This window comes from Miscanthus floridulus, chromosome 6 (assembly GCF_019320115.1).
Source record: "Miscanthus floridulus cultivar M001 chromosome 6, ASM1932011v1, whole genome shotgun sequence".
NCBI classification, from domain to species: Eukaryota; Viridiplantae; Streptophyta; class Magnoliopsida; order Poales; family Poaceae; genus Miscanthus; species Miscanthus floridulus.
In genome coordinates, this window is record NC_089585.1 from 27,900,147 (window position 1) to 27,919,867 (window position 19,721).

General features: G+C 55.3%; 2 protein-coding genes across 2 annotated transcripts; both read left to right on the forward strand.

Moving 5' to 3' along the window:
* The first annotated feature begins 339 nt into the window (after positions 1–339).
* LOC136460397 (uncharacterized) lies at positions 340–1,236 on the forward strand. Its single transcript, XM_066460109.1, has 2 exons — positions 340–435; positions 856–1,236. The coding sequence occupies exons 1-2, from the start codon at positions 340–342 to the stop codon at positions 1,234–1,236; spliced, it is 477 nt and encodes a 158-aa protein (XP_066316206.1).
* A 17,384-nt stretch (positions 1,237–18,620) lies between these two features.
* On the forward strand, positions 18,621–19,517 carry LOC136460398 (uncharacterized). Its single transcript, XM_066460110.1, has 2 exons — positions 18,621–18,716; positions 19,137–19,517. Exons 1-2 carry the CDS (start codon positions 18,621–18,623, stop codon positions 19,515–19,517), a joined length of 477 nt encoding a protein of 158 aa, XP_066316207.1.
* The last annotated feature ends 204 nt before the right edge of the window (positions 19,518–19,721 follow it).

The window sequence follows — 19,721 nt, forward strand, 5'->3', positions numbered from 1 at the left end:
CGAGAGTTAGGCCAGAATGTGCCAACCTTGGCGGCCGCACTCCTTGACATCGCCACCAACTTCGCCTTGGGTGAAGAGGCCATTGGGGCCATCTTCCCCGATAACAACACCAAGGGGAAGCGGAGGGACGAGGCCCCCGAGGCCTCAGCTCCCCACCTCTCCAAGAAAAAGAAGAAGGGTCACCAGGGGAAGCAAGAAGTCCTCGAGGCTGGCCTAGTCATGGCTGTAGAGCGCAAGAATCCCCGAGGCCCCAGAGGCCCCGGGCTCTTCGACGATATGCTTAAGAAGCCCTACCCTTACCACCAGGGCCCGGTGAAGCACACCCTCAAGGAGTGCACCATGCTCCGGCATTACTACACCAAGCTTGGGCTCCCCGACGACGATGCCAAGAAGAGGGGCGCCAGCAACGACGACAAGGACAACAGGTTCCCTGAGGTACACAACGCCTTCATGATCTTCGGCGGGCCTTCAACGTACCTCACGGCACGCCAGCGAAAGAGGGAGCACTAGGAGGTCTTCTCGGTGGAGGTGGCCGCTCCCCAGTACCTCAACTGGTCTCGAGAGGTGATCACCTTTGATTAGGATGACCACCCAGATTATGTCCCGAACCTCGGGCAGTACCCACTTGTCGTCAACCCCATCATCGGCAACACCTGGCTCACTAAGGTGTTGATGGACAGAGGCAGCGGCCTCAACATCCTCTACGCCAATACCCTAGAGCTCCTAGAGCTTGACCAGTCATAGCTTCGAGGTGACGCCGTGCCTTTCCATGGCATTGTGTCGGGGAAACACACGCGGCCCCTCAGGTGCATCGACTTGCCCATTTGCTTTGGTACTCCCTCCAACTACCACAAGGAGGTCCTCACCTTCGAGGTGGTTGGGTTCAAGGGAACCTACCACACCATCTTGGGGCAGCCGTGCTATGCCAGGTTCATAGCGGTCCCCAACTACACCTACCTCAAGCTCAAGATGTCGGGCCCCAATGGTGTCATCACTGTCGAGTCCACGTACGAGCATGCATATGACTGTGACATTGAGTGCATCGAGTACACTGTGGCTCTCGTAGAGACCGAGACCCTCATCTTCAACCTCGACCGACTTGGTAGCGAGGCGCCTGACTCCAAGCATCGCGCTAGGACTTTCGAGCCCACGAAGGCCATCAAGCTCATCCCGGTCGACCCCAATGGCTCCGACGGTCGGGCGCTGAGGATCAGCGCCACCCTCGACATCAAATAGGAAGTCGTGCTTGTCGACTTTCTTCACATGAATGCCAATGTATTTGCGTGGAGTCCCTCGGACATGCCAGGCATACCAAGGGAGGTCGCCGAGCATGCCTTGGACATCAAGGCCGGCTCCAGACCAATGAAGCAGCGCCTACGCCGATTCGATGAGGAGAAGCGCAAGGCCATCGGTGAGGAGGTGCAGAAGCTTTTGGCGGCCGAATTCATCAAAGAAGTGTCCCATCTAGAGTGGTTAGCTAATCCTGTATTAGTTAAGAAGAAAAATGGGAAGTGGAGAATATGTGTAGACCACACTGGTCTGAATAAAGCATGTCCAAAAGTCCCTTTCCCATTACCCCGAATCGACCAAATCATTGACTCCACTGCGGGATGTGAAACCCTATCCTTCCTTGATGCGTATTCCGATTACCATCAAATCAAGATGAAAGAGTCTGACCAGCTCGTGACTTCCTTCATCACACCATTCGACATGTACTACTATGTGACTATGATGTTCGGCCTCAGAAACACAGGGGCCACATACCTAGTGGTGCATGACCCATGTCTTTGGTGAGCACATTAGGTGAACCATTGAGGCCTACATGGACAACATCATGGTCAAGTCTAGGAAGGCCAGTGATCTCGTCAGCGACTTGGAAATAGCCTTTAGATGCCTCAGAGAAAAGGGCATCAAGCTCAACCCCGAAAAGTGTGTCTTTGAGGTTCCCTGAGGCATGCTCTTGGGATTCATAGTCTCGGAGCGCGGCATCGAGGCCAACCTAGAGAAGGTCTCGGCCATGACCAACATGGGACCAATCCGAGACCTCAAGGGAGTACAAAGGGTTATGGGATGCCTCGCGGCCCTGAGCCGCTTCATCTCGTGCCTTGCGAAAAAGGCTTGCCTCTGTACCATCTCTTGAGGAAATCGGAATGCTTTTCTTGGACCCCCAAGGCCGAAGAAGCCCTCGCCAAGCTCAAGGCATTGCTCACTAATCCTCCCGTCCTAGTACCACTAGCCAAGGGTGAGGCCCTCTTACTCTACATCACCGCAATGACCCAGGTGGTCAGTGCAGCCATGGTGGTTGAGAGGCAGGAAGAAGGGCATGCCCTACCCATCCAACAACCTATTTACTTCATCAGTGAAGTACTCTCCGAGACTAAGACACGCTACCCCCACATCCAGAAACTGATCTATGCCGTAGTCTTGGCTCGACGCAAGCTACGTCACTACTTCGAGTCCCACCTAGTGACTGTGGTGTCATCTTTCCCTTTGGGAGAGATAATCCATAACCGGGAGGCCTCGGGTAGGATAGCCAAGTGGGCCATCGAACTCATGGGGGAAGCCCTGTCTTTTATGCCTCAGAAGGCAATTAAATCCCTAGGTCTTGGCTGACTTTGTGGCTGAGTGGACCGACACCCAACTGCCACCCGCTCAAGTCCTAGGCGGAAAGCTAGAATATGTACTTCGATGGGTCCCTGATGAAGACCAGGGCAGGCGTGGGTCTGCTCTTCGTCTCACCCCTTAGGAGTGCACATGCACTATATGATTCGGCTCCACTTCGCTGCCTCCAACAATGCAGCTGAGTACAAAGCCCTCGTCAATGGCTTGCAGATCGCCATTGAACTTGGAGTGCGGCTGCCTCAACATACGGGGCAATTTGTAGCTCGTTGTTGATCAAGTGATGAAGGAGTCGAACTGCCATGACCCCAAAATGGAGGCGTACTACAAGTTGGTACGTCGCCTAGAAGACAAGTTCAATGGTCTTGAACTCAACCACATCACGCGTAAATTCAACGAGGCCGTGGATGAACTAGAAAAGATGGCAGTTGGCACGGGCCCCTGGTCCCCCTTGAATGTCTTCACCTAGAGACCTCCACATGCCTTCCATCGACTATGCCTCGGTAGCAGAAGAGGGCCCACCGGTTGAGCCCATCGTAGGGCTTCGAGGCCCCCTCTGTCGCCTGAGACTCCTTCGGTCGAGCCCAAGGTCATGGAAGTCAACGCGGAGCCTCCCGAGGCCAACCAGGGCATAGACTGGCGAGTCCCATTCCTTGGTTGCCTCATCCGAGGAGAGCTTCCCACAGATAGGACCGAAAGCCCGATGGCTTGCTCGGCGAGCCAAGACTTATGTCCTCAGCAACTGGCGAGTTGTATAGGCGAAGCCCATCTGGCGTCCTCCAACGATGCATCACCACCGAGGAAGGCCAAGCCCTACTTTGGGACTTGCACTGCAGGAGCCTATGGGCACCATGCAGCACCTCAGGACGCTCGTTGGAAATGCTTTCCGCTAAGTGTTTTACTCTCCAATGGCTATTGTTGACTGCCACCAAGCTTGTACGCTCCTACGAGGGATGCTAGTACTATGCACGGCAGACTGCATCTCTCAGCCCAAGCCCTCCAAACCATCCCCGTCACATGGCCATTCGCCATGTGGGGGCTCGACATGGTTGGACCTCTGCAGAAGGCCCCTAGGGGCTACACCCATCTGCTGGTAGCAATTGATAAGTTCTCCAAGTGGATCGAGGCATCGTCCGATCAATTCGAATCAAGTCCTGAGCAAGCGGTGCTGTTCTTCACTGATATCATCCACAGGTTTGGGGTTCCAAACACCATCATCACCAACAATGGGACATAGTTCTCTGGCCATAAGTTCCTAACTTTCTGCGATGACCACCACATCCGTGTGGCCTAGTCAGCCGTAGGACATCCTAGGACAAACAACCAAGTAGAGCATGCCAATAGCATGATCCTACAGGGCCTCAAGCCAAGAATATACAACCGGTTGAAGAAGTTTGGCAAGAAATGGCTTGCCGAACTCCCATCGGTCATCTGGAGCCTGAGGAATACCCTGAGCCGAGCCACAGGGTTCACGCAGTTCTTCCTAGTCTATGGAGCTAAGGCCATCCTCCCCACTGACCTAGAGTACGGCTCCCCGAGACTACAGGCCTACAACGAGTAAAGCAAACCAATTGGAGGAAGCCTGAGACATTGCACTACTACATTCAGCCAAGTACCAGCAAGCTCTACGATGCTACCAAACCCAGCGCATTCGAAGCCGAGACCTGAAGGTAGGCAACCTGGTACTGAGACTAAGGCAGAACAACAAGGGCCGCCACAAGCTTACCCCGCCATGGGAAGGGCCATACATCGTCGCCCAAGTGCTGAAGCCCGGGAACTACAAGCTAGCCAATGAGAAGGGTGAAATCCTCACCGACGCTTGGAACATAGAACAGCTACATCGCTTTTACCCTTAAGTTTCCAAGCATTGTATACGTTGTTTCTCGAAATACAATAAAGAAGTGTTCTTTAATTGTTCTAATTTTTTAGAAACCTCTTGAGCCCATCGCAGGCCTCAGCGTTACGATAACACCATAAGGGAGACTTGGCTCCGCCTCTGTAGAGGTGCCCACCGCGGGGCTCGAACAAGACACGGCTCTGCCTCTACAGAACCAAGTCTCCCTCGGGGGCTAGAAGGGGGACTCCCCCCTAAGTCCCACGCACCATTTTTAGTTATTTTTTAAAAAAAAATTCTATGCCAAACTCTCTAGCACGCTCTGACAAATCAATTGTAAAAGACTTAAGGACCGAAAGTCTGTCTTAGGGCCAAAAGGCCAGCCGAGTCGTGAGACGGCCTATGCCTCCGGGCTATAGCACTCCCTCACCACCTTTTGCCCTAGGGACAGCTTAGGCTCCGAGGAAGTTTTTTGCAAGTGATATGTTCAGAAACATGATAGAGGGCAGAGGCTCAGAAATACCATAAAAAGAAACGATTAGAAAGCATAGACGCATAAGTACTTTAAAAAAGGCCTCGACGGCCACAAATGTCACGATAATAATCCTAATTTATTTACATGGCCTCTTTGGCCTAGGTCAAGGCTCAGGATCTCCTGCATTGGTGGACGGCGTGGAAGGAACCTCCTCCTCTTCGAATAGCTTGGCCAGCACTATGCCAGGGCCCTCAGCCACCTCCATCAGCTTCGCAACCTCCTCATCGGCCTCCTCGTCGTCCTTAGCCAAGACATAGCCATCACTAACGGCCTCGAGGTCGACGCTGGTGTAGTGCGAGGAGATGACGGCCAGGGCATGCTTGATGCCTGTGTGCAGCACTCCCTGGAGTCGCTCGCGCACCTGGCCATTCAACGCGGTCAAGCGGCTCCTAAGGGATCTACCCGACTAGACCCCCTCAACCTCTAGGGCCTCGCAGATGACACGAGCGGCACTCTACAGCACGTTGTGCTCCCCAATCTTGGCCTCAAGCACTGCCTGTACTATGGCAGAGGCCTTAGCTGCCTAGGAGACCTCCTTCTCCAACACTGCACCAAAACAAGCAGGATGGGGTTAAGCGCAAAAGAAAATAAGCCAAATAGGGGTAAAGGCCTATGGGACCCACCCTCGGCTTTCTCTTTCCAGCGCTGGACCTCGACCAGAGAGGCCTCGGCTTTCTCCTTCTAGCCCTAGACCTCGACCCGAGAAGCCTCGGCTGCCCTAGAAGCCTCCTTCTCTAGCTCTACATCACACTAGGGAGTTAGGGGTCGAACACAAGAAAAACAAGTAAAATGAGGGGAACTAGACTCACCCTCAGCCTTTCCTTTCCAGACCAGAGCCTCGGTCCAGGAGGCCTCGGTCACCTTAAGGGCCTCTGCCAGGGTGCCTTTCATCAGCAGGTGCGCGCCCTACTCCGCCCCTAGCTGCCCAGCAAGGGCCTTGGTAGAGGTCGGCGCTTCTTCAGCCCAAGACCTAAAGGTGTCTCGATCGCTGGCCACCCAGGTCAGCTCCTCCTCCAACTCCTTGATCCGCGCCACCAAAGGGGCAGCCTGCTCCCGAGCTGTGGCCGCCTTGGCCGTCATATTGGCACAGTGAAGGCAGAGGTCCTCCACCTCTACGCTCCGCATGGATAGAAGCTCGTTGGCATTGGCAAGCAGATCCTTCTGCTGCCGAAGCTGGTCCTAGACGTCCCTCTCTAGCCGGAGGAACAACAACTTCCTGAGAGACCGGGCCTCGAGCTCCTGATAGGCAGAACAAGGGTCATGCACTATGAGAAAACTTGGAAAAAGACGGCATCACACGAGAAAAGAAGGCGCGTACCTAGGCGACCCCGGGCAGATCATCGGCCATGATGGATAGTGCTGTCTGCAGCGACCGCTCTACCAAACGGCAGTATTGCTCGAAGGTGTCCCAGCGTGCCCCCCTCGGCCACGTCCTTAAGGGCGAACAGAGGCTCCCCCTTAGGGTCGTCCTGGCTCTGCCACAAGACACGTGGGTGATCCCACCCGTGGGGCTTGGGTTGTACCCGCACGAGGGCCAAGCTTCCCTTGCTAGAGGTCAGAGCCAGCTGCTCCACAGTGCTGGCCGCCTCGACATCCGCCACCTCCTTCCCCCGGGAAGTATTATCGGAGGAGATCGAATGGACCTCCACTTCCCAGGCGCTCTCCTACAATGGCGGCGGGCCTTGGACCGGTGGTGGTATTGAGGCCTGCCCCACCTCTGCCTCCACTTCCTGGGCCACCAGCTTTGCTGCGCTCACACATGCCCCCGCCACCCTGGCCTCGGTGGTCTCGGGGGCTCCAGTCCCCGCCACTTCGGCCTCGGTGGTCCTCGGCGCCCTGGCCTCCATCGCCTTGGCCTTAGAAGTCCGGGGGGCCTCAGTCTCGCCTTCGGTGGCCTCGATAAATGAGGGCACCTCGGCCCCAACTGACTCACGGGCCTCGGCCTCGCGAGGCATAGGTGTTTCCTCCCCCGTTCGCTCCGTGGCCACCCCGGTAGCCTCTCCCTGGCCAACCAGCTCCTTCAGGTCGGCCCTCATCGAAGCCATGCCATGCTGTATGGTGGCCTGCGCCTCCACCACCCGTTGAGTGGTGGAGCCCATGCTCACCTTGAGTGACTTACGCGGCGCCAGGGCAAGCACCTCCGCCTGATGCTTCTGGCTAAAGGCAAAACACCCACTTGGTCAGCATATGACCATAAAGCGAGCGGGAGACGATACAAACTCCGCTGAAAAAACACTCACCTCAAGCAGGGACGCAACCGCTTCAGCACTGCGACCCTCCTCTGCAATGGCGATGGCAGCGGCAGTGGCACCGCCTTTGTATCCACTACTATTGGTCGGCCCTCGCTGGACTCCAGCACCCCCTCGATCCTCTACGGGGGCAGTTGTGTCGCCCTCGCCGCCACCTGCTCTACCTCTGCCGTCGAGCCCACTAGGCTGATGGCGCACTTCCCTAACGCCCGTGCCTCGAGCATGTCGGCCTCGGCCCGAGGGCAGGCGATCACCGGCCCGAGGTGCCCTCCCCTCCTCATCCTGGGAACACTAGGCCACTCGCTGATGCCCCGACATCAGGGAGATGGTCCCGAGGACCTCGCCCCACCTCACTCTCATCATCTTCGCCCAAAGAGTCCATTAACAGCGATGGCGATAGAGATGCCTCCACCGAGAGACTGTCCTGCCTCTACTGCCGGCGGTGCTTCTCTAGTTCCTCGCGCTCAAGGATCTTCCTCTTGCGCTTTGCCTCCTCAGCGTCCTTTCGCTTCTTCTGTGCCTCGACGTGCGCCCGGTTCACCACCTGCCACTCTACGTCCTCGGGAACGGGTGGTGGGGAGGCTTGCACGTCTCTCATCCCCTGTAGGAATGGCGAACACAAATAAGGGAATGGGAAACAGCGAGGAACGAGGAGGCCTCAGGGGCCATAGCAGCATGTGACTCACTAGAGAGAGGTACCCCCGCAATGGGCGCATCATGAACGGGGTTAGACCACCGATCTTCAGCCACCCCTCCACCATCTCACTCACCCGACACAGAATCTCCTTGTTAGAGAGGGTGTCGACAAGCATTTAGATGCCCTCAATCGGCTCACCCGGTGTCATCTCGAACAGGCGCCGCCACCAAGCCATCAGCGGTAGCACCCTCCGATGGTGGAAGGCAGCCATGACCACAGCCGCTGTAAGACTGCGGCTCCACAGCCTCTCCAACCCCTCTAGGAGCGGCTGCAGCTTGGGCTGGTCGGCCAGCGGGATGCCGTACCTCCACTTCTTCGGCTAGCTCTCCACGATCCGCCTAGTGTAGGGGGAAGCCCACCATCATCATTGTGGAGGTAGAACCAGCTGGTGTACCAACAGCGATTGGTTGACGCGAGCTAGGTCGGGATGTAAAGGTGCTGCCGGTCTTGGTGCACTTGGAGAGTGTAGCCACCGGCCCTCATCACCTTCCTCATACCCATCGTGCTCGTCAGCTTGGTGGTATGCCCTGCCCAGAAGAGGTGGAGCCACAGCTCCCAATGGGGGGCAATGCCCAAGTACCCTTCGCAAATGGTGATGAAGATGGCCACCTGCGCGATGGAGTTGGGGTTGAAGTTGTGAAGCTCCATGTCGTATTAATGTAGGGGCGCCCGCATGAACTGGTCCACCGATAGGCCGAGACCACGCTTATGGAAAGACACGAAGCTCACGATGTACCCGTCGCGTGGCCTCGGCTCTGGCTCACCCGACAGAGCGATCCACTCTAGCTATTGGGGTTGATAACTGGGCGGAGAAGGCCGTCGTCGATGAGTGACTGCAGCGTCTCCACGGACACGTCGGATGGACCCCAAGGGTCCGCCAGGAGGATGACAGGGCCACCAGCCATTGTGCGGTGGAGAATGTGGCTACGGCGATAAACCTCGCTCTACCTCTCTCTCTCTCTCTCCCTCGCCCTTCTCTCTTCTTCTCCCCGATGCTCTCTGTTCCTAGCAATGGCTCGAGGGTAGCAATGGCGAATGCAGGCAAGGTAAGGAGGGGAGGGACAAGGCTCATTGCGTATTTATACGGGAAGGGGACAAAATGGACGGGTGACGAAATTGGGGAAGTTTCCCTCAAATCCGATACAGTTGATCCAGATCCGATTTTACCGCCCACGCACCCACATTTTCCTTATTAATCGCACGCACGGTTATGTCCCATCCACTAACACCGCATCGCATTCAACCGCAGTAGTGGTAGGCGCTATTCTGCCTCCCCAAGAAAACCGCCTCAAAAGGCGTGCCTGCTATTGTTAGCCAATGGGAGGGGAATATCCCCCACCCGATTCCTTTTAGATGAAGGAACTAGGCACCGAGCCCGTTATGGTCCAGGGGTTCGAAGGCTGGGCCCCCAAAGGTTTCGACAGCCGCCCCAGGGCAATAGAGTCAGGGACAACTATGGGCGAGCCCGTACATGGCCAAGGCCTGAGCAAGTGATTGCTCGGGATGCCCTAAGTCGTGTCCAAGACTGGCAGGGAGGTCTCCGAATGGGATCCCACCTTAGGGAGGCCTCGGGCCCCCGGGGCCCATCGAACGGCCCTAGGATCCACTAGAGAAGCCCTCTGGTACTTTTGGAGTGCGTCTCTAGACCGCTAGCCGACCCCTATCGAATGGGGCATGGGCCTCCACTCGGACTTACCCGATAACAGCTCATGGAAGTGTCACAGCTCACGCCCACTGAGGGTAGCCTGGCATATTCCACCCCTCCTTTCGAATGAAAAGGATGCGTGAGGGTCACATAAAAAGCTAGGGGAACTCCTGACCTGCCCTCTTGCTCTATGCAGAGGCTCAGGGGCTCTTTCTACAACCTTGCTGAGACCCAGCGACCTAGGCTCGCACTCGAGAGCTCAGCAAACAACCCCTCCTTCCAAACGAAAAGGATGTGCGAGGGTCGCACAAACAGCTAGGGGAACTCCTGACCGCCCTCTCACTCCATGCAGAGGCTAGGGGGCTCTTCCTACAACCTTGCCGAGACCTAGTGACCTAGGCTCGCACTCGAGGGCTCAGCAAACAACCCCTCCTTCCAAACAAAAAGGATGCGCGAGGGTCGCACAAAAAGCCAGGGGAACTCCTGATCGCCCTCTCGCTCCGTGCAGAGGCTAGGGGGCTCTTCCTGCAACCTTGCCGAGACCCAGCAACCTAGGCTCACACTCAAGGGCTCAGCAAACAACCCCTCCTTCTGAACAAAAATGATGCACGAGGGTCGCACAAAAAGCTAGGGGAACTCCTGACCACCCTCTCGCTCCGTGTAGAGGCTAGGGGGCTCTTTCTGCAACCTTGCCGAGACCCAGCGACCTAGGCTCGCACTTAAGGGCTCGGCAAACAACCCCTCCTTCCAAATGAAAAGGATGCGTGAGGGTCACACAAAAGCCAGGGGAACTCCTGACCACCCTCTTGCTCCGTGCGGAGGCTCGGGGGCTCTTCCTGCACCCAGGACGAAGACAAGTAACCCGAACTTGCAGGGAAAAACGCGATAAAGGGCACCAGTGCCCATTACGGTCTAGAGGTTCGAAGGTTGGGCCCCCAAAGGTTTCGATAGCTACCCTAGGACGAACAGAGTCAGGGATGACTATGGGCGAGCCCGTACATGGCCAAGGCCCAAGCAAGTAAATGCTTGGGATGCCCTAAGTCTTGTCCGAGACCGGTAGGGAGGTCTCTGAATGGGATCCCATCATAGGGAGGCATCGAGCCCCTAGGGCCCATTGAACGGCCCTAGGACCCACTAGAGAAGCCCTCTGGTACTTTTGGAGTGCATCTTTAGACCGCTAGCCAACCCCTATCGAATGGGGCATGGGCCTTCCATTCGGACTTACCCGATAACAGCTCACCGGAGGTGCCGCTGCTCGCGCCCATCGAGGGTAGCATGGCATCCTCCACCTCTCCTTCTGAACAAAAGGATGTGTGAGGGCTGCACTAAAAAGATAGGGAAACTCCTGATCGCCCTCTTGCCCCACGCAGAGGCTCGGGGGCTCTTCCTGCAACCCAGTCGAAGACTCAGCGACCCGAACTCGCACTCATAGGCTCGGTAAACACAATAAAACCCCTCGCATGATGTAAGAAAAGCCCCTGGAGGAATAAATCCACTCCTCCAGGGCCTCGGGGGCTACACCCGTCGAGTGCGCTCATGCGCACCCACCGAGGCCTCGAGTATAAAACACCATCCCGCCAGGAGCTACCGTGAGCCGAGTCTTGTCAAAACCTCAGGGAGAGCGCTCACACTCTCCCTAAGGCTCGGGGGCTACTGTCGGGTACCATAAAAAGGGGTCCCCTAAGCAAAAACCAAAAAAAGCTTAGACCTTGTCAAAATCAAAGCCAAGCGACAACTATTGGATAACCCCCGGCCTTGTCCAAGGCCACCGACTCTCCGCCTCGCTCGAGGCCTCGCACGAAAGGCCTTGGACGGCCTACCAAATCTCCGCCTTGCTCGAGGCCTCACACAAAAGGCCTTGGACGGCCTGCTGATTCTCTGCCTCGCTCGAGGCCTCACACAAAAGGCCTCGAATGGGGAACCAATTCTCCATCTTGCTCGAGGCCCCACGCATAAAGCCTTGGACGAGGTGTCGATTCTCTGCCTTGCTCGAGGCCAGCTCGGCAATGACCCCATCGCCTCCGCCTTGACCAATCTCCCTGATAGAACATCACGTCTAGTTAATGCGACCAACCACTCCCATGACATCAGCCAGATGATGGCTCGACATAGCGGAGTGACCAACGAGATGGGAGTCACATCAACACCATGTCGCCCGAGACAAGATAGGGCAGAGGTTACCGGTCACTGTGCTCGGCACTGTGCCCATGACCGATGCCCGCACTGCACTGTGCTACCTAACCCCTACCCTAGGAACAACATGGCATGGGGAGTTAAGTCCAGGTCACTATAGCCTCAGAATCATAGTATAGGACCAACTACTCCCTCCAAGCCTCAGCAATCCACTTTACGGTCTCGGTAGCCTTAGGATTCGTGCCCGCCGAGCCCCCCATGATGGCTCGGCCTCAATACCAACTGAGCATCGGCTCTTTACGTGGTCAACACATAGCAACTAGCATGTCACCTACCATGCCCTACGTCAAGCTATCACTAGAGCTTCCACGCCACACAGGATCAGGTGTGACCAGCGCGTTGCTCCAGTGCATCAAGGACAAAGACCGCTCCATCGACCATGCCACCACAGTAGCAAGCTATAGGGCTCAGACACACCACCTCCACCTATAGGACGCCATGTAGCAAACACATGTATCACCCCTGTCCCCCCTTCAACTATAAAAGGGAGGGACTGGGGCTATTTTTAGGAACGGACACACAAGATAGACGCATATGGGTAGACGAACACGGACAGACAAACTCACACACATGCACGTGACACTTTGTAATGCGCACGCTTCCCCACTACCAGAGATCAACATCTCAGGCAATTCGCACCACTCCACGCAGAGAGTTGGGACTAGCTCCCTCTCTCGCCCTGCTTGTAACCCCCTACTACAAGCACTTCGATGCAAGGAATACAAGATTGATCTCTCAGACTAGACGTAGGGCACCTCTTGCCTGAACCAGTATAAACCTTGTGTCTCTTTGCATCACCATCCAGGATTAGAGGCACGCAGTACATTTTCACTAGTTGGTTGAGGGCCTGTCGGTCCAAAACACTGACACATAGATATAATAGTATGCATGAAAGTAAACACATGAATGCATAATAGTAATAGTGTATCACACAAATAAAACTCCAAATGTATATAATAGACTAATAGCTAACTAGACTCCCCCTAAAAGATGCTCCCCCTGAGTCTACATACTCGAACCCTCTCCCCCTTTGGCGTCAAACACCAAAACCTAAGGGTCGGTCGGTGGGGCTACAGCGGACGAGCCGGGCACTGAGGTATGAGGAGCAAGCTAAAACTGGGCACCATCATCATCTGACCCTAAGCTCTATACTAATTGACCCTCTATGGCTGGAAGAGTCTCTAAAGCGGTCTAGGTCTGAGTTGGGGCAGGTGCTGCCTATGATGCTACCGGTATATCTATCGTAGGATCTAAAGATGTGACAGAACAAGGGAGCCACTGAGTAGTCACAGCGACAGGAGCTATTGTAGAAGGACCTAGGGCATACATATATGGTGGTGTAGGCATCGCTATCAACTCGCTGAAAGATGCTCCAAGACTCCTGGATACTGACGTGTCAGGCACAAATAGCGAGGGTGACTGGTTTGTTGTGAAGCTCATATGATATGGTGTGAACTGTGGGGCTACCACTGGCAAGGATAACCACTGGGACACCTGTACCATGGGAGAAGCAAACAGAGCTGGAGGCTATCCCTGACTCTAAAGCCCACTGGGCTATACTGCTGGAGTTGTCGTAGTGGTGGTAGGCTGAGCAAGCTAGGGTGAAGGCTGTGACTGTGGAGCCCCAAGTGCTGTTACTACATGCTGCATAAATCCCATAAGTTGCTGCTGCATGAGTAACTACTGCTGATGCATCTGCTGCTACTATTGCTACTGGAGGATCTGCTGCTGTCGCTGGAACTCGTCCTAACAAGCCTAAAACTGTGCAAAGTTGGTAGCGGTCTCTTGAGCCTGTCATGCCTGATCCTGCTGCATCCGCTCAAGAATAGCAATCAAAGCGGGGTCCATCTGCGGTGTAGGTGGAGCTAAGCCAGAACTACTGGCCTCTACATCGTGTCTGCATGGAGGCATCTGAGGAATTGGTAGGTAGTCGTCATCTGAACTATCACTAGACTCGCTCCTCTCCTCCTGAGCCTCAAGCTACTCCTCCTCAGTAGCGGCTATGCCTATGATAATCTTGTCCTACTAAGCTACTGACTCTAGTACATCTAGACGACAGCAAGGCTGAGTGGATGCCTATGGTGTGCTATGCCTGATCCTCTGTGCCATGTTATAAGCTAGAAACTCTGTGGTGGCACCTCTTATACTCTGCAACCATCTCTGGTGTCCTAACTTGCACATCCTTGAGCATAAGGAATGTGATCCTAATGTGCAAATGGAAGCTGACTATGACCCTTGAAGCCCTCAGCTATCGTGTCCTCCATCTTAGATAGAAGAAGATCCCAAATATCGAACACTATCTGCTGCATCAGGGCATTAAGGAGCCAAAGCTAGTAGGCGAGTCAGACCCTCTCTGTATCCCAACCTGGGAAATAGTGTCCTCCTGATGATAGCCTCTAACACTCAAGCTGTAGGAGTAAGATCACTAGGATTCCTCCTTGACCCCTCACCAAGGGGCTCCTTGAAGCAATGGCGCACAAGATCTGTAGGGGGCACCAAACCTCCATGAGGATGCCTGGGAGGCTCTTGCTATCCATAACATACCTCATGTAACGTGACAGGCTGCTCCTATAGCCTCAGTATCTCCCTGGCCCTAAAACTCATCATCCTGTAGTCTCTGCCTCTGAATGCAAAGTGTATAAAGTTATAATGCGAGTCAACATAGAGCAAAGCATAGAACTGTCGAACCCAAGATGGTACATACAATCCTGTCTAGGCCAATCAGATCTGTCAGCCCTGACAAATATGATAAGTAGGGGCGGATATGCTCTCTGGCTGCTGCCATAATAGCCTCAATACTGCAGACTCTCTAAGATCAGAAGACTGCCCCACTGTTCAGATATGCATTGTAGAAGTCTTCCTGAAGTGGTGTATAGAAACCCTCTGCTGCTCTCTCATCCCTCCTCGGAGGAAACCACACCTCAACTCTACAAACCTTAGCTGTCGGACCTGCTTGGCCATGGTGGCCCTCAAGTCAAGGTGAATCACTAGAGGCGAACCCTATGGATGAGGTGGTGGACGTGATCCCCTTCGCTATGTCGGCGGCCTCGGTGACACTAGAACCCAGGTACGACCAGAGCGGCGTAGCAGTGGCTAGGGTGCCTGCTCAGTCTCCTTAGCCTGCTAGCCCTCCTTACCCTCCTAAGGCTGCTGTGACTGCTCTCCCTCTAGTATCTCCTAAGCTAGCTGAGGCTCTACTGGTGGGGGTTGCTGCTATGACTCCTGCTATGACTCCCCTTGAGGCTGAGGATCCATAATGGGAAGACGTCGTCCTGCCATCATGACAGTCCCAGGTGGACTACCATGAAGATGCTCAACACGCTCAAGTCTGCCCTACGCGTCTGGTGCTAGATGATCTGCGATGACAACTCCACTGCGGGCACCTCCTCTCTCGGCATGCTCTGTGGCCTCAGCGACTGCTGCAGCTCTCGTTGTCTCTGCATCAGGGTACTTGCGCTTCTTTGATACAACCTGCTTTGTCGCCTTGCCTTTAGGTCCTGTAGGCTGACGAGGTAGGGGCCTCCAATCGTCATCCCCTGGACCATCACCAACATTCTTGGTGCGAGCCATCTGATCTGACTAGAACCACTGCCGCTGAAAAGACCAACTGTCCACTGACACTTTTGAGGCTTGGCCTCAATCCGTACTCGCAAGCTTGGCTCTAAGTTGACTATCAACTATCACAGACACCTCAATAGCACCGACTCGCAGCACGATGGAATAGATGGATATACAAGTAAATACGATATATCTAATAGATGCGAAACCCTATGAGAGCAAGCAATGTAGGTACAAAATTGAATCGACTAGCTTGCTACCTGATGAAACGGTGATCCAATGAAAAGAGAAGTGACACGTGGGGGGAACACTAGGACCGCTAGGGTTAGGGTTTGCTATGAATTGATAGCCCTAGATGCAATTGAAGTCAAAGCTCTGAAGCAGATCGGGTTAGGTCACGATGGTGTTGGAGTAAGGGCTTACCGACGTGGAGCAATGGATGAGAGCTAGTAGTGAATCTTGGCAGTGAGGGCTAATGGTGGAGCTAGGACACTAGAGCTTTCTGCCTATAGGACGCCGCGTAGCGAACGCATGTATCACCCATGTCCCCCCTTCAACTATAAAAGGGAGGGACCTGGGGCCATTTTTAGGAACGGACACACAAGATAGACACATACAGGGTAGACGAACGCGGACAGACAAACTCACGCTGCATGCACGCAAGTGACACTCTATAACGCGCATGCTTCCCCACTGCCTAAGATCAACATCTCAGGCAATTCGCACCACTCCACGCTAGAGACTTGGGACTAGCTCCCTCTCTCGCCCTGCTTGTAACCCCCTACTACAAGCACTTCGGTGCAAGGAATACAAGATCGATCTCTCAGACTGGACGTAGGGCACCTCTTGCTTGAACCAGTATAAACCTTGTGTCTCTTTGCATCACCATCCAGGGATTAGAGGCACAGTAGTACATTTTCACTAGTTGGTTGAGGGCCCGCTAGTCCAAAACATCGACAGTTGGTGCACCAGGTAGGGGCAGTACTACGTGTCATCTTCGTCATCCCAACAAGTTCTAGATGGTAGACCCCATGCGACCACTGCATCTCGACATGATAATCTGGTTCAGGAGCCTAGAGTTCATGTCTCTAGGACATGAGTACGATATGGTACTCCTCTCATCCTAGAGCCCCACCGAACCATCGACTGACATCATGCCCTCAGCAGTATAGGCATAGGCGGTGCCTAGGCCGCTGCTCTCATCACGCTCGCCAGGCACAGCACGGTCAGGACCACCCTGACCCCACGCAAGCCCAAGGCGATGTGTCCGCGCTCCGCCGATATCCCATGCCTAGCTGTTGGCACATGGTCCCTGGTTGGGAACCTATCTAGCCTGAGCCTGGACACAGGAAAGGCGCTGGTGGCGCGCAGTGATGCCCCATCATCAAGCTCTGCCTCATCACCTCCTAAGGAGTCTGCTCCAGCGGAGCAAAGCCCGGCGATGGCACCATCCCCATACCCCTTCGGGCTGAGGAACGCTGCCGCCGCCTATGCTTCCACACATGTGGAGCCCTCAAGACGCCACCAACGCTTTGCTCTCGAACTTGACTCCACAACCTCGACTCACACCTGTGCTGACTCCTCAGAGGAGGACGAGGCGTGGGCTAGAGCAGACTTTTTTAGGCTTTGCGACCCCAAAGCTATGTGCCGCTTCTTGGCCGCGAGCGACTACTGCTTTGGTTACTCTGACTTCGACAATGAAGACACTTACGACCCTACTCACGAGTGTTTCCACATCGAGCTCAGGATGCCAAGAGCAAGTGATGAGGATGACGGGGCAGGCAACCGTTCCCCACTTCACTAGGGGGTAGGTGATGCCACACCTCCACGCATCATGCCACCGGCAGCGTGGAACATGAACCCCAAGGAGCTTCGATGCCTTGACTTGGAGTAGCTCCGTGAGCTTCAAGCCAAGGTCAAGCAAGACCAACTCCTACTGCAGCAGCTTCGAGACACCCTCGAGCTAGAGCAATAGGGTCACGGTGAGGACGGAGCAGCCCGGCGAAGGGCTCACGACTGTCAATCGCCGCATCAACAACGACAAAGGGGGTGAGCAACCCCCTATCTTCAATCGTGCTAGCTAGAACATTGTGGTAGTGGCAATGCTACTCCGAACGATGCCCGAGCCCTCTACCCCAGAGGGACGACAGGCTCACGACGAGCTCTAGGACCTCCTTGAGACTGCCACGGTGCAGCAGGTCGAAAGTTCCGCCTCTCAACTATGCGGAGGCACCTCGGAACTTCCCACGGCACCACCTTGGTAGGACAGGGAGGCCTCGGTTCATCCTGAGCCCGCTCGGGCACCAACAGCCAATAGGGTCCCCTCGGTGCATGACCGCCTCAGTAACCGACGCGAGGCGCAAGGCGACCATGATGTGGTCAGCAGGCGACGGTGCCACGATAATGAGGGTCCCACCCACGGCTACCACCCGCACCGAGGTGGCCGCTATGATAGTGGGGAGGACCATAGTCCTTCTCCTGAGCCGCCTGGCCCTCGAGTTTTTAGCAGAGCTATCCGCGCTCCTCATTTCCTGGCCCGGTTTCGGCAACCGGCCAACCTCATGAAGTACAGTGGCAAGACCAATCCCGAACTTTGGCTGGCCGATTACTGCTTGGCTTGTCAGCTAGGTAGCGTGGATGATGACCTACTCATCATCCAGCAAACTCCTATTGTTCCTATCAAACTCGGTGTGAGCCTGGCTCGAACACCTCCCTCCCTCGCAGATCCATGACTGGCATGACTTGGTAAGGGTCTTCGTTGGGAACTTTCAGGGCACATACATGCGACCTGGGAACTCCTGGGACCTCAAGAGTTGTCGCTAGGGGCCAGACGAGTCTCTCCGAGACTTCATCCGGCGCTTCTCCTAAGAAATGCACCGAGTTGCCAAGCAGTCGGTGACTCAGAAATTGTTCAGGCTTTCCTCTCCAGCACCACCTACCGAGACCTAGTCCGAGAGTTAGGCCAGAATGTGCCAACCTTGGCGGCCGCACTCCTTGACATCGCCACCAACTTCGCCTTGGGTGAAGAGGCCATTGGGGCCATCTTCCCCGATAACAACACCAAGGGGAAGCGGAGGGACGAGGCCCCCGAGGCCTCAGCTCCCCACCTCTCCAAGAAAAAGAAGAAGGGTCACCAGGGGAAGCAAGAAGTCCTCGAGGCTGGCCTAGTCATGGCTGTAGAGCGCAAGAATCCCCGAGGCCCCAGAGGCCCCGGGCTCTTCGACGATATGCTTAAGAAGCCCTACCCTTACCACCAGGGCCCGGTGAAGCACACCCTCAAGGAGTGCACCATGCTCCGGCATTACTACACCAAGCTTGGGCTCCCCGACGACGATGCCAAGAAGAGGGGCGCCAGCAACGACGACAAGGACAACAGGTTCCCTGAGGTACACAACGCCTTCATGATCTTCGGCGGGCCTTCAACGTACCTCACGGCACGCCAGCGAAAGAGGGAGCACTAGGAGGTCTTCTCGGTGGAGGTGGCCGCTCCCCAGTACCTCAACTGGTCTCGAGAGGTGATCACCTTTGATTAGGATGACCACCCAGATTATGTCCCGAACCTCGGGCAGTACCCACTTGTCGTCAACCCCATCATCGGCAACACCTGGCTCACTAAGGTGTTGATGGACAGAGGCAGCGGCCTCAACATCCTCTACGCCAATACCCTAGAGCTCCTAGAGCTTGACCAGTCATAGCTTCGAGGTGACGCCGTGCCTTTCCATGGCATTGTGTCGGGGAAACACACGCGGCCCCTCAGGTGCATCGACTTGCCCATTTGCTTTGGTACTCCCTCCAACTACCACAAGGAGGTCCTCACCTTCGAGGTGGTTGGGTTCAAGGGAACCTACCACACCATCTTGGGGCAGCCGTGCTATGCCAGGTTCATAGCGGTCCCCAACTACACCTACCTCAAGCTCAAGATGTCGGGCCCCAATGGTGTCATCACTGTCGAGTCCACGTACGAGCATGCATATGACTGTGACATTGAGTGCATCGAGTACACTGTGGCTCTCGTAGAGACCGAGACCCTCATCTTCAACCTCGACCGACTTGGTAGCGAGGCGCCTGACTCCAAGCATCGCGCTAGGACTTTCGAGCCCACGAAGGCCATCAAGCTCATCCCGGTCGACCCCAATGGCTCCGACGGTCGGGCGCTGAGGATCAGCGCCACCCTCGACATCAAATAGGAAGTCGTGCTTGTCGACTTTCTTCACATGAATGCCAATGTATTTGCGTGGAGTCCCTCGGACATGCCAGGCATACCAAGGGAGGTCGCCGAGCATGCCTTGGACATCAAGGCCGGCTCCAGACCAATGAAGCAGCGCCTACGCCGATTCGATGAGGAGAAGCGCAAGGCCATCGGTGAGGAGGTGCAGAAGCTTTTGGCGGCC

What these genes read in the sequence shown, in the direction of transcription:
- LOC136460397 (XM_066460109.1), top strand. Translation starts at nt 340, where the DNA reads ATGCTCCGGCATTACTACACCAAGCTTGGGCTCCCCGACGACGATGCC. An exon ending in AGGACAACAGGTTCCCTGAG is followed by an intron (nt 436 to 855) that starts GTACACAACGCC and finishes AACTACCACAAG; the next exon opens with GAGGTCCTCACCTTCGAGGT.
- LOC136460398 (XM_066460110.1), top strand. Translation starts at nt 18,621, where the DNA reads ATGCTCCGGCATTACTACACCAAGCTTGGGCTCCCCGACGACGATGCC. An exon ending in AGGACAACAGGTTCCCTGAG is followed by an intron (nt 18,717 to 19,136) that starts GTACACAACGCC and finishes AACTACCACAAG; the next exon opens with GAGGTCCTCACCTTCGAGGT.